Source organism: Vicugna pacos, chromosome 12 (assembly GCF_048564905.1).
Source record: "Vicugna pacos chromosome 12, VicPac4, whole genome shotgun sequence".
Lineage (NCBI taxonomy): Eukaryota > Metazoa > Chordata > Mammalia > Artiodactyla > Camelidae > Vicugna > Vicugna pacos.
The window spans coordinates 60,239,598-60,252,933 of record NC_132998.1 but is presented as its reverse complement, the minus strand read 5'-3'; the positions used below and the strand labels follow the sequence as shown (position 1 = coordinate 60,252,933).

Here is a 13,336-nt window from a genome sequence, read left to right as displayed (position 1 = left end):
ACAAACACCACCTCTGAGCATGCGCCCCTCAGCTTGTTTAAATTCAATGGACTTATTTGTTGTAAGAACAATGGAAGCACTGCAGGCATTTTAAAAAATGGAGAAAAAACATCCACAGTCTCTCCAACCTCCCACTGCCCATGAACCGAGATGAAATTAAAACCAGCACCCAGCCCTGACCTGTTCCCTGCAGAGCCTCTTCAAGCACGTCTCCTTCCCTGCACCCCCCCCCCCCCGTCTTCCAGACAGCCCGGAGAGGCCTGCAGCGGTGGCCCTATTTACAGATGTGGAACAGGCCCAGAGTGGGAGGCACCTGTCCAAGGTCACCTGGCTGGGGAGAGGCAGCTCTGGGAACTTTCAGTCTGACTGACCCACTACACCAGGCTGCCCCTGGGACTGCGACTGCCTACCCTCAGTCAGAAGGCCACACTCCAGGCGGGGAAGAGAGGGTCAACACCCTCTATGTTCACTCAGCAACATATGGCCTTCTACCAACAGCCGGGGTCAGGGGAAAGTGTGGGCTTTAGGGGAACGGAACTGAATGAGAACCCTAAGTGTGCTGTGACTGGGAGAACCACTGCCCTTCTCTGGTGTCAGCACCTACCTCTGGAAATTGAGTATAAGGGTACTCACCTCAGAGGGTTCTTCCAAAAGTGAAACGCGCCAGGTGTGAGGTACACTGCCCAAACCAAACATGGAAGTCACTAACCTCCAAACCTCAGCCACTGTCTGGCCCGGAAACTCTGAGAGTCTTCCTTCCTGAGCAGGATCCTGCCAGGCTGGGGTCTCAGGCCTCCTGCTTTCAGGCCTGTCTTCCTTTGGTGCTCTGGAAACATCCTTCTGGCCAGTCCTCCCAGTCCCAGTTCCCTAATCCTGCTCCTTGCTCTCCCTGGAGCCTGCCATGGGCCCCATCTTAGCACTAGTTGCCAGGGAAGAACCTCCCTCTTAAAGGGACACACTGATGGTCATAAGGGCTGCCCACCTGGTCCTCCTACGTCCGTGCCTCAGGGCAATTCACTCTCCCTCTCCGAGTTTCAGTGGCCTCATCAGTAAAACGGGTTGTGGTGAAAATCCCGGGAGAGACTGGGAAAGGTTCTTGTAAGGAAACCGTTCCCTCCAGATCTAAGGTGCTGGTATGCTATTGTGTAGAGATCGTGTTTGTCTTTGGAAAAGAGGATCCAACCACAGGAGAAAAAAAACACCCTGCTCGTTCCTGTGGGCCCCACCCTACAGCTTCCAGACCCCAGCTCCTGAATAGGACCCATGTATCTGCATTTAACCATGTCCCTAAGAATTCTTAAGCAATGAAACAAGTATTGACTGTGAGATGTTAGAGATGAATCTAGGCAGTTCTAGCCCTGCCAGCCAGCCTCCAGAGTCACAGAGAGCAGATCTAGGTGAAACAGGAGGTGCAGAGAAGTCTTCCCTCCTATGGAGATGGTTTTGTTTGCTGCCTGCATCCAACAGAAGACAAAAGCTTCTTAACGGCAGGGTTCTTTTCTTCCCTACATTGTTCCTGGGACCCAAAACAGTGTCTGACACAACAGATTGTTTAACAATTAAACTAAACTCTGCCACAGGGCCTGGAAAGAAAGACGGATTTGCCTTTTGCCTCTCCAATATGGCTCCTCAGCTCAGCACAATTATTGATCCTGTCTTTAATTTTTTTTTGATACTTTGTTCATCATAGATTTTTTTGTACTAATTTTGATGTTTTAAAAAATATATTAAAATGTACTGTTGGAATCCCTGCAAGAACCTTTGTATTCTAATAAATTCCCTCTTTTATTAAAAAAAAAATATATATATATACATACTGTTTGTTTTGATTACTGAGCTTTTCTGGTGCCCTCTTAAATTTTGTGCCTGAAGCAAGTACCTCACTCACCCTGGTCTCAGCCCTGCCAGCTTGCCAAGATGCTCTGTGCAGCCTTGGGCACAACCTTTTCCTTTTTCTTCACCAAGAGAGGACAATAACACCTCCTAGAGATGCTGTGAGAGTGAATGAAGATATGTGGCCAAGTGTCCAGTATGGTGGCTGGCACATAGTAAAGGATCAATAAATATCCATTATTACTACGTCGACTGAAGAAAAACGCACATCCTAAAAACTGCGAGTTGTGTTTTATTTGGGGATCTCACTGAGACTCTAGCCAAGGAGACAGTCTCTCAGATAGATGGCTCTAAGGAACTGCTCTGAAGACATAAGGGGAGGAGCCAGAATATATAGGAGATTTTTGCTGGAAAAAAAAAAAAAACCTTAAAAGATTATTGCTAATCACAAAAAACAGACATCTCAAGTTAATGATTTTAGTGCTTTCCTATGTATAGGAAGATGCAAGCTTCGGGGGTGGGGTGCTCATTGAAATTATTCCTTAAAATATGCATTTTAACAATCTAGGGCCAGTATCCAAGCCACAGGATGCTTCCTGTTTTTCTCCATCCTGAATTCCCCTCAGGGTCCCCTGTGGTGAGAGGAGTGGGGGCAGGGGTCTGCAGAAGCTGAAGGCTTTATCCTTTTAGAACTGGAATGTTGGGGAACATTCTTTGTTTACTGGAATATCAGGCAACATTCACTGTCCACAACTATCTCATAGTCCTCTCAGGTAGGGGTTACGTCCCCATTTATATAGATGAAGAAACTGAGGCCCAGCAAGGGAAGGTGACTTGTTCAAGTCCCTGTGGTTATCAGAGACCTAACTGAGGTTCTCCTGACTCTGCCTCCAGTGATCTCCCCAGAGTACCACAGCTAACAAAATAGAGAAACAAACAGGCCTATCAAAAGCATTGGGCACAGCAGTGCCACTCAGGTGTATGTCTCTGTATGACCAAAACTGGATCACAGGCATCAGGGCAAGGATAGTGGACGTAGCAAAAACACCTGCCTAACCAAGCATCCACTCACGCTGAAGGGCAATCCCTCAGAGTACAGAGGGAAGTGGAGGTGGGTTTTTGACTCTGGTTTCTGGAGGAAGAAATAGAGAATCTTGGAGAAGAGGAAGTTGTGGCTAATGCATTTCCAAGGGGAGAAAGAACTTTGAAATTTGCCATAATACCACACTCAGACAGCCTGCTACTTTTGTACTAGAAGAATGGGAGTATGGTTTTTCCATGTTAAATATTCCACAACACATATTTTCAAGGCTTCACGGCAATTCATCTTATGGATGGATAATAATTAATCTAACTGATCCCCAATATTTTTCTTAATTTCTAAAAGTTGAATTGCTGGCTCAAATCTGTACATTTCTAAGACGGCTGACACATAATAGCTGTTTAATCAGTATGAAGCACATGCATACAAATTCTCCTTCGGAGAGGGCCTGCTCTTTTATATTTATTATTTCTTTTCATGTGCAAAGCAACCGTATAAAGTAGGTGGTGCTCCTCTCATTTTATAGATAGAGACACAAAGCCTCAGAGAGGTGAAATGACTTGTCCAAAGTCACATGGTTGGCGAAGCTGGGAAAACAACCAAAGTCAACGAGATGGTGAAATAGTTGTAAATAATTTTCACGAATATGGAGTGGAAAGCAAAGAAAGCCCCCGCCCCTCCCAAAGCTGAACCCAAAGCAAAGGCTTTGAAGGCCAAGATAGCAGTACTGAAAGGCTTGCACAGCCACAAAAAAAAAAAAAGAAAGAAAGAAAAGAAAATCCGGAAGTCACCCACATCCCGACGGCCCAAAACACTGCAGTTCAGAAGGCAGCTCAAATATCCTCAGAAGAGCTCCCATAGGAGAAATAAGCATGATCACTATGCCATCAAGTTCCCCCTGACCACGGAGTCTGACGTGAAGATAGAAGACAACATATTTGTATTCATTGTGGATGTCAAGGCCAACAAACACGAGAACAAACAGTCTGTGAGAAAGCTCTATGACTCTGACGTGGCTAAGGTCAACACCCTGATCAGGCCTGATGGAGAGAAGGCGTATGTACGACTAGATCCTGACTGTCATGCTTTGGATGTTGCCAACAAAACTGGAATCATCTACACTGAGTCCAGCTGGCTAATTCTAAATATAAAGTTTCTCACTATAAAAAAAAAAGTGACTACAGAAGGGTCTAGGTACATTTCTTGAAGGAAGTAAACAGTGAGCTGCGCCTTATGGGGTGGACAGAATGACAGCAGGAGTAAAGGTCAGGGAAGGCCGTCTGGCAAAGTCCAGAGCCTGAGTAAAGGCCATCAGGAGATTTCTTAAAGCTCGAGATTTGTAGGTCAAAGGGATTAGCAGGAAAGAAGTGAGTCCTAGGGTGAAGGCGGCCACGGGGAGAGTTATGGTTAGGAGCTGAGTTCCGCCCAGGTCCTGGGGACGCTGCAGTGCGGGTTCGAGGCCCCGCCCCAGTCCAGCCCCTCCTCGGTCAGATGCAATCAGAGTCGTCCCGCTTCCAGCCAATTCTGGCCCCGCCCCTCCCTTCCTGGTTCTATTCCCTCACTTAGGCCCTGCCTCCGTCTCCTTTGGAACAATCCGACCGAACCGGTCGGACTCTGCCCCGCCCTATGCCTCGTCCCTTCTCAGCCTGGTGCAATCAGAATTCTCCTCCCTAGTAGGCTCGGGGTCCGCCCTTGTCCCATCCGGGCCCGCCCCCTTCCGCCGAGATCACGCCCTGACCACGCCCCTTCTTCGTTTGGCGCTATCAGGCCGGCTTGCGGACCCCGCCCTTCTCAGGCCCCGCCCCGTCTAGCTTCCTCCAGACGCCGCTCCAAGAGGCCGCATCCTTCGACTCAGCTGAGCGCGCGGAGCTGCAGCCATGGCGGTCACCGCTGAGGGCGCCCGCAGGAAGGAGCGCGTCCTCTGCCTGTTTGACGTGGACGGGACCCTCACTCCAGCTCGCCAGGTAGGGCTCCGACGTTCAGAAGCTCCCGTCAGGAGTGTCACGCGGACACCCGGAGACCGAATGTAGTTCCTGCAGCGGCGTGACTCGTAATCCCCCGGGACCGAGTGTGGACTGCCGCAATACCCGGCCTCTGACACCCCGGGGCCGCCTGCTGGGAGTGATGAAAACCTGGATTCCCACGTGACGGCCCCTGAGCGTCCGCGCCCATGTTCTGCTTGGGAGCAACAGGGCTGGGTCTGATTGTTGTGGGGAGGAGGCTGCCGGCAGGGGCCTAGCTCTCCTCCCTCCAGGCCTGGCTCCAGGACGCCCCTGCCTCCCCAGCCGTGGCTCCCACCCCTGTTCCCACCCCGTCCTAGGAGGACACACCAGTAGCCCGAAGCTGGCGTCTGAACCCAGGGTTCCCTACTGGGCTCAGTGCACCCAAGCGTTGAAGTCACCATCAGGTGAGGGTGAGGGGCAAGAGGTTTCAGAGCCATCCCACCTGACCTTTGTAGGTCTAGGCCTGTGTCTAATTTCTCAAGCCCCTCCTCCAGTTTACCTCCCTCTCACCTCCAGTTTACCTCCCTCTCACCGGCTCTCTTCCTGGAGGGAAGGAGGGCTTATATACATTTTTGGCTGAGTTTTGGGGCTCCGCCTACCTGGAGGTGGGAGGCCCCAGGCCTCTGGTCACCGTGGGTATATTGTGGTACAGGGAGAATGGGAGTGCAGTTTTCCTTCTAAAAGCATCTCACCGTATTGATGGCTCCAACCTCTGCTCCGCAGTTTTTCTCCCTTTGGATCTCACTCAGAATGAGCCCCCAGATCCACCCTCACCAGTTGGGTGCATGGATAAGCAGGCCTCTGTCTTGCCCTCCAGTCTGGATCCAGAAGGACCTACTAAGGGATCTCCTAGAACAGGGCTGGGTTGCAGGGCAGAGGCTGATTGAGAACCCAGTCCTTAGGCTCACCTCCTCTATGTGAGGGCCCTGGACAGGAATCAGGCCACCCTGCCTTCCAGCAGCTTCCGGGGTCCTCAGGAATGGGAGGAAGAAGACAGTGGAGGGAGGGTAGCAGGGTCTAGGACCAGCCCCGACCCCTCCCTCTGACCCTTAGCTCCACTAACCCAACAGCATAAACAAGAACAGGTTGTCAGTGCTATCCACCCACCTGGATCTGTCCTTAGCACTTTTTAAAAGTTAATTTTTAATTACGCAGATATTCATAAACACATTCTCTCTTGTAAAGAATGAAAACATAACAGGAAAGGCTAAAGTCCTCTCTGACTAGTCAGGATCCCAGGCCTGGCACCATCCCCAAAGTTGTGAGGCTGTTTGTTTGTTTTTAATAAGTGGTATCATAATCTGTGTGCCTTTCTGCAACTTGCTTTTGACAATTACCACTGGGTCTGGGGCTCTCCTATGTTGGAAGCACAGTCCTGCCTTATTCTGTGTAACCACAATATAGCATTTCAGAGCAGGTGTGTGCCATTCTCCAACTGACTAGCTTCATATTTGTTTGCAGTTTTTTCACTGTTATAAAGCATACCCAATGAACATCCATATACACCTGGGCTATGTTGGATAACGGGGTACTTGCATTTTCAGTTTTAATAGATCTTGCCAAATTATCCCCCAAAGTGGCTGTACCAATTTACACTCTGACCAGCAACATTTGAGAGTGCCTATTTTCCCTGCATCCACTCTAGATTTTGTCGGCTTTGCATATCTGAATGTTTGAAAACATGGATTGTAACTCATTGGTTTACATTTCCTCAGTGGGGAATCTTTTCAAGTGATTAGTCAGTAGTTAATCTCTTACCCATTTCCTATCTCCTTAATCCTTAACAGTGACCCCCTCCAGGTGGTTGCTACTATGATCCCCATTTTATAGATGGGACAACAAAGGCAAAGAAAGGCAAAGCCATTTGCTCAGGTTATCCTGCTATTGAGGAACTTGAGCCAGAGTTTGAATCCAAGTGCATCTAATTTTGAGGTCTGGGTTCTAAATCTTGAACTGCCTCAGATCTAGGTGGAACATGGCTCCCAGGGTTCTGAGCACTGACTGAGGTCTTAAGTGGAGGTCCCAGACTTGCTGACAGCCAGAATTCTGTGCTTTCCTGCCCCACTGCAGAAAATCGACCCTGAGGTGGCTGCCTTCCTGCAGAAGTTGCGAAGTAGGGTGCAGATCGGTGTGGTAGGTGGCTCTGACTACTCTAAGATTGCTGAGCAGCTGGGAGAGGGGGATGAAGGTAAGAGGAGCGGGCCAGAGCCAGTTCCACAGTCCAGTTAGGGTGGGGTGGAGGGAGTGGGGAGTTTGGGAGATCCTTGGAGCAATGAGCTTTCAAAGACTCAGTCCTGCTTTAGTGGGGCAAAGGAAGTAGTGAACAGCCTGATGTTTCCCTCAATAACGCAACAAACATTTGATGAGCATCTACTATGTGCCAGGCACTGTGCCAGGCTTTGGAGAAACAGCAGTTTATAAAGCAGACAGAATCCTCCTTTATATTCTCAGTCCTCCCTGAGTCTTGATTTCCTCATCTTTAAAATGGGCATAATCAATAACCATTTGTCGAAAATGACTATGTGTTAACTTCCTTTCATTTACTCCTCCCAACCATGCTTTAGGGTAGGCGTGGTTATCCCATTTAACAGGATTCTGAAGTCACCCAGAAGGTTTTTGGACCCAGAGCCCCTTTTCTCAGCTATGTTCCCACTTTCAGCTCAGCCTAGGCAAATGCCTCCAGTTCCTCAAACCAGAAACTTCCTTGACTTTTCCCTTTTCCTCATCTCTTTGTTTATTCCATTAGCAAGTCCAAAAGTTTCCCACTATGTGTCCATGTCTCTGTCTCCACTGCCCTGCCATGGTCCAGGTGATCACCTCGCACCTGACCCTGCAACAGCCTCCTGGCTGGCTCCCTGCACCTCCCCACTACCACCCAGTCCAGCCACTTCCTGTGGCAGAGTCCAGAAATCCCCCTTGCAGCCAGTCTTGAGAACACAGTGATGGAAGTTGTAAAATAAATGGGAAGCCCTGTACAGAGAAGCTGCGGGAGCACAGAGCAGAAATGATGTCCTCTCCTGGGAAGTCCTGGAGGGTTTCCAGAGGAAGGAGCTGGGTCCTAGAGGAGAAGTAAGGAGGGAGGGCATCCCAGGTAGAAGGAGCTGCATGAGCAAAGTCCCAGAGGTGTTACTGGCTTGTGTGCTTGTTTGGAAAAAAATAAGCTGCAGAAGACAAGGCAGCTGGAAAAGCAGGTTCGGGATAGAACAAGTGGGCTTTGAATGCCAGACCAAGGAGTGTGGGCTTCCCTGCTTGGCTCTGGGTACCTGGTCTCACGTTCTTTCTTTCTCCCCTGGCCTCTATGTGGCCTTCAAGTCATCGAAAAGTTTGATTATGTGTTTGCTGAGAACGGCACAGTGCAGTACAAGCATGGAAGACTACTCTCCAAGCAGGTCAGTGCCCCCCACCCGGGCCTTAGGATACTTTTCCACAGTGGGACAGTCCTTGGGTACCTTCTGTCCTGGGTCGTGGGGGAGCAGAGGGTTGTGCCAGCCACACTCAGAGCCCTGTGTTCCTTGCTTAGACCATCCAGAACCACTTGGGGGAGGAACTCCTGCAGGACTTGATCAACTTCTGCCTCCGCTACATGGCCCTGCTCAGACTTCCCAAGAAGCGGTGAGATCCCGCCCAGCCTGAGTCCCACCCCTCCTCCCAATCCTGGGCCTGAGGGGGGAAGGGGATGCGTCTCTCAGATTGGCCCTGACTTACTGGTGGGTGGTGAGGCTGGATTTGAATTCAGGGCCCTTCTCCTTCTCTCTGGCTCCCCACCCTCCCACCCACCCTCTTCACCACCAGTGGAACCTTCATCGAGTTCCGGAATGGCATGCTGAACATCTCCCCTATCGGCCGGAGCTGTACACTGGAGGAAAGAATCGAGTTCTCCGAACTGGACAAGGTGCCACCAGTTGTGCGGCCTTGGGCTCTAGGGCCTCAGTCACTCACCGTCCCTGAGCCTCTGTTTTCTCATCAGTGAAATGGATTGGTTGTGGGTGGTGTTCTAATTCAACCTGTACTCTTTTGGACACCTCCCATGTGCCATGGTTGTAGGCACTTCTGCATCTTTCCAGCACAGCTGGTTTCCCTCCCTTGGTGACCAGCTCCACCAGCCACCTACTTACCTAGGCCAACACCTAGGGCATCATTTCTTCCTTCCCACCCCATCAGGTTCAACAGTAATTCCCAGTGCTTCAGCCTCCAGTTGGTCTCAAACCCCTTCACCCCCACCCCCTCCATAAAACCCCGCCAGCCTGTTCTCCAGCAAGGCCACTGAAAATCTTGTGAAGCACATCTGCCCCCGTCCGCTCCCTGCTTACAATCTTTCCATGGGTCTCCTTGCCAACTGGACAGTGTCCTGGCCCCCTCCCGTGATGCCCTGAGGGCTCTGCCTGGCTCAGGCTCACCTCTCCAGCCTTCTCCCTGTGCATCTGTACTTGGAACACACCAGGGTCCCTGTCGCCTTTGGCTATGCTGCCCCTGCTAAACCTTGACATGCATGTGGCTTGTCATCCCCGGCACACACCCCCTCCCTTTCAGGGGTGGAGTCAGTCCATTGAGCCTTTTCACGCCATCCAGTCTAAATGTTACACATAACACTGCACCCCCTTATGCCTCCTGCTCTCCTCCTCTGTTTTATTTCTTCCCAAGCAGCTGTCACCACCCTCTAATACACTGTGTCACCTACTTTTAAAATCTTGGCTAGTTCCTGTCTCCCACACCAGAGCTGTAAGCTCCTTAAGGGCTAAGTTTTCTGCAGCTGCTCACTGCTGATCCCCTGTGCCCAGCACTTGCCTGACACAAGAAATACTTATGGAATGAATGAAATAGATGGTGTTATCCCCATTTGATGAATGAGGAAACTGAGGCTCAGCGAGGGGAAGTGACTTGCCCTAGGTCACACAGGGAGTAATTGCAGATCTGAACTTGGGTCTCCCCCTGCTGCCTTGTCCCAAGGGTTAGGTGGGACTTGCTGTGATGATCTGTTCCCATTCTCACCCTGTGCCTGAGGCATAGGGTAGGCAATGCACACAAGCCTGGAGACTTTCCTTGTTAGAGTGGTTAAGATTGACATTGGCCAAGACCCCCTCCCACACACGTATTGAGAGAGGGCCCTTTCCCAGGCCACCCAGGTTTCCAGTCCCAGCGCTCCACCTCCTACATGCCCAGTAATCTGGAAAATTGGTTTCACCACTGTGTGCCTCTGTTTTCTCATCTGTAAAGTGGGGGTAATCACAGTTCCATCTCATGGGCTGCAATGAGGGTGGGGCAAGTTGGAGGTCTGGCACATGCTGGCTGTACTCACAGCTGCCATGGTCTTGTCTTGTCTTTTTGGCTCTCGTTTGCTCCCTTCTGACATTAGAGAAGCTCAGGAGTGTCCTGACCTCCTGTGTCCCCTGCATCAGCCCAGATTCCATATAAATGCTTTATTCTCCTTCAGCCCCTCAGGCCCTGAGGACAAGTAGTCCCCTTTTCCAGATGAGGACACTGAGGCCAAAGGGTAAGTGGCCAGCTCGAGGTCACAGTGCTGGTCTCTGCTGAGGCTGGACGTGGCACGTGGGACTCTCCAGTGACCAGCCTGGTTCTATGGAGACAAGAGGTGCAGCCATCTTGGGCCACGTGGGAACATTTATTCAGAGCTCGGGACACCCTTAGCTCTAACCCTGGGCCCACAGAGTGGCCTCTGATAGGGACTTTGGCCTCCCTGGGAGCCCACCTGCCTGCTGGGAAGACAAGGCCCAGGCTGCCAGGAAGGGTCACATCCCTCATCCTTGCTTTTCATGAATGTCAAGCAGAGTTTATTCATCACTTTTCCATCCTTTAGCCCAGGAGAGAGGCTCAGAGAAGTCAGGCGAGTTGCCCATGGTCACACAGCCAGGAGGCACAGCAGTCAAGCCTGGAACCCAGGCAGCCTGCCTTTATCTCTTATGCACTCCCTGGACCACTTCTCCAGGCTCCAAACTGCTGGCCACTGCCTGCCTCTCCTCCCATTCTAGTCCTTCCCATCACTGACTGACTAAAGCACAGGGCTAGGCACTTGGTCCACTCCTGGGGCACCGGCCCCCATCAGTGCAGCAGCCAAGAGGGCTGCCCCTCCAGGCCTGGCATGGCTGTTCCCCTCTGTGGTCCCAGCAGGGCCAGGCTGGGGAGCCTCAGGCCAGTGAGTGAGTGTCCCTTTATTCTGTGTTTGTAGATACGTTCAACCCTCCTCCACTCCAAGGCTCCCTTCAGAGTACCCCGCCCATACCACACTGGCAGGATCTGGCACTGTGTTCAGTTACAGACCTTCTGGATTCAGGCTCTGGCACTGCCACTGAGGCTGGGTGACCTTAAACAAGGCATAGCCCCTCTCCAGGCCTCAATTTCCTCATCTGTAAAGTTAGGGGGTCATGATAATCCACCTGGAATTCTCAGGGAGCTCACATGAATTTTGTGCCCAGCCCAGGGCCTGGTACACAGCCCTCTGAACCCCAGTTTGCTCCCTCCCCTCCTACAGAAGGAGAAGATCCGGGAGAAGTTTGTGGAAGCCTTGAAAACAGAGTTTGCTGGCAAAGGTCTAAGGTTCTCCCGAGGTATGTATACCCTGCACAGGGCCTGAGGTCTGGCACAGGAGCACACCCAGGGCCTCACTCCTGAGTTTTTAGAAACCCCTCCTGGGCCCCTAGGCTTCCCCACCCAGTGATTCAGGTCAAAAACCAAAGCCTTTCCCACTGCCACATGACCCTACGGTCCATTCCCCACAGTGGCCAGAGGGATCCTTATGGAAAGACAGCCCCTATCATACCCCTGCTTTGAGCCCTTCAGAAGCACCTCCTCACCCTTAATGAAACCCTCTCCCTGCACCCCAGGGCCCGTGTGCCCTTGCCCCAGCCCTTTCCCAGCTTTCTCTGTCACTGGGACACTCCACACCCTTCCCAGCCTTGGAGACTGTGCTTGCTCCCCAGCAATTGCTGCTCTGGCTCAGGTCTCAGCTCAGTGTCACCTCGGAGAGGTCTCCCCGATCATACTGGCTGGGGAGTTTGCTTGCCCCGTTGACTTCCATGCTCTGAGGTGGTCTGGTCACTTACCACCCTTTCTCCCACCTGGATTGAAACCCCATGGGGATCCTGAGTCTATCCACGCCCTCTGCCTGGTGCTCAGTAGACACTCAAGGGTTGCTGAATGAATGAACAGAGGGTGCCCCTAGCTCCCTGTGAGCTGCCCCTGTGCTAGCCTCATCTACCACCCCAACTTCCACCCTGCAGGTGGCATGATCAGCTTTGACATCTTCCCTGAGGGCTGGGACAAGCGCTACTGCCTGGACAGCCTGGATCAGGATAGCTTCGACACCATCCACTTCTTTGGGAACGAGACCAGCCCCGTGAGTGTGGCTCAGGCTCAATCTGAGTCCCCCTCATCCCAAGTCACCCCCAGATCAAGGCCAGGATACAGGGTGACAGAACAGACCTCCTGGGAAACTCCTAGAGAACAGCCCCATTACACAGATTGGAAGGCTGGGGCCCAGAGCTGGCTGGACACTTGCCCCATGTCACACAGCAAGTCAGGGCAGATCTGGTGAAGGCCCAGAAGATGGGCTTGCTGGCAGTTCTGAGGGGGCAGGAGGAGGGGCAGCCCTGTAGGAGCCAGTGTGGGGAAGGGACTCCATGCCAGGGTGGGTGTTGGGGCATAACCCTGGGAGCCTCCACCAGGCACCACATATGTCTATATGGCTTCTCTGCCCTTCCTCTGTGTGCAGGGTGGGAACGACTTTGAGATCTACACCGACCCCCGGACCGTTGGCCACAGTGTGGTGTCCCCACAGGACACAGTGCAGCGATGCCGTGAGATCTTTTTTCCAGAGACAGCCCACGAGGCATGACCAGGGACCACACCTGCCCCTTGGGACTTCCAGAAAGCTCCGCCCAGGCCTGAAGAGAGCCCCGGCCCTGGTGTTGAGTGGTGTGCCAGGCCCCTCCTCTGGCCCAGGATGCCTGCCTCATGTTACCTGCTGAAGGCCCACCTCAGCGGGCCTAGGGTCTGTGGACAGCTGTCCCCCACCGGTCAGCACTGATGGGACCGGCTCCCACCCTCCACCTCTGGCCCTGGATACAGCTGCTGCTCGTTCTTCTGAACAGAACAGGTTTCTGTCTAGCAGGAGGCGTGTACGAGCGTTGGTACGAGACAGAGCCCGCCCTGCCTGCCCTGGATGGGGGCAGAGCACTGGGAAGGTGCATATTTTCGAGAACTTTATCTCACAGATATTAAAGTTCCCACGACAAGGTACGGGGTCAGTTCTGTCTGGGTGGCTAACTGGCCCTCGTCACAGGTGCTGTTCCTGCCCCCGCTTTGCAGATGAGGAAGCAGGCACAGATGGCAGGGCCTTACCCTGGTCACACAGGGAGTCTTTGATACAGCCGAGGAGGGTGGGCCATTGAAGCCCCAAACAAGGGCTGTTTGGGGTGTCCTCCCAAGCCGCTTCCCCTCGGAC

At 52.2% G+C, this 13,336-nt stretch overlaps 1 protein-coding gene and 1 pseudogene across 1 annotated transcript; both read left to right on the top strand.

Annotated features, from left to right (window-relative positions):
- The first annotated feature begins 2,348 nt into the window (after nt 1–2,348).
- On the top strand, nt 2,349–4,343 carry LOC140700292 (large ribosomal subunit protein uL23 pseudogene; annotated as a pseudogene).
- A 303-nt stretch (nt 4,344–4,646) lies between these two features.
- Nucleotides 4,647–13,131, top strand: PMM1 (phosphomannomutase 1). The gene is made up of 8 exons (XM_006207131.4): nt 4,647–4,839; nt 6,949–7,066; nt 8,191–8,267; nt 8,399–8,490; nt 8,671–8,770; nt 11,366–11,441; nt 12,114–12,229; nt 12,605–13,131. The coding sequence occupies exons 1-8, from the start codon at nt 4,753–4,755 to the stop codon at nt 12,725–12,727; spliced, it is 789 nt and encodes a 262-aa protein (XP_006207193.1). The 5' UTR covers nt 4,647–4,752; the 3' UTR covers nt 12,728–13,131.
- The last annotated feature ends 205 nt before the right edge of the window (nt 13,132–13,336 follow it).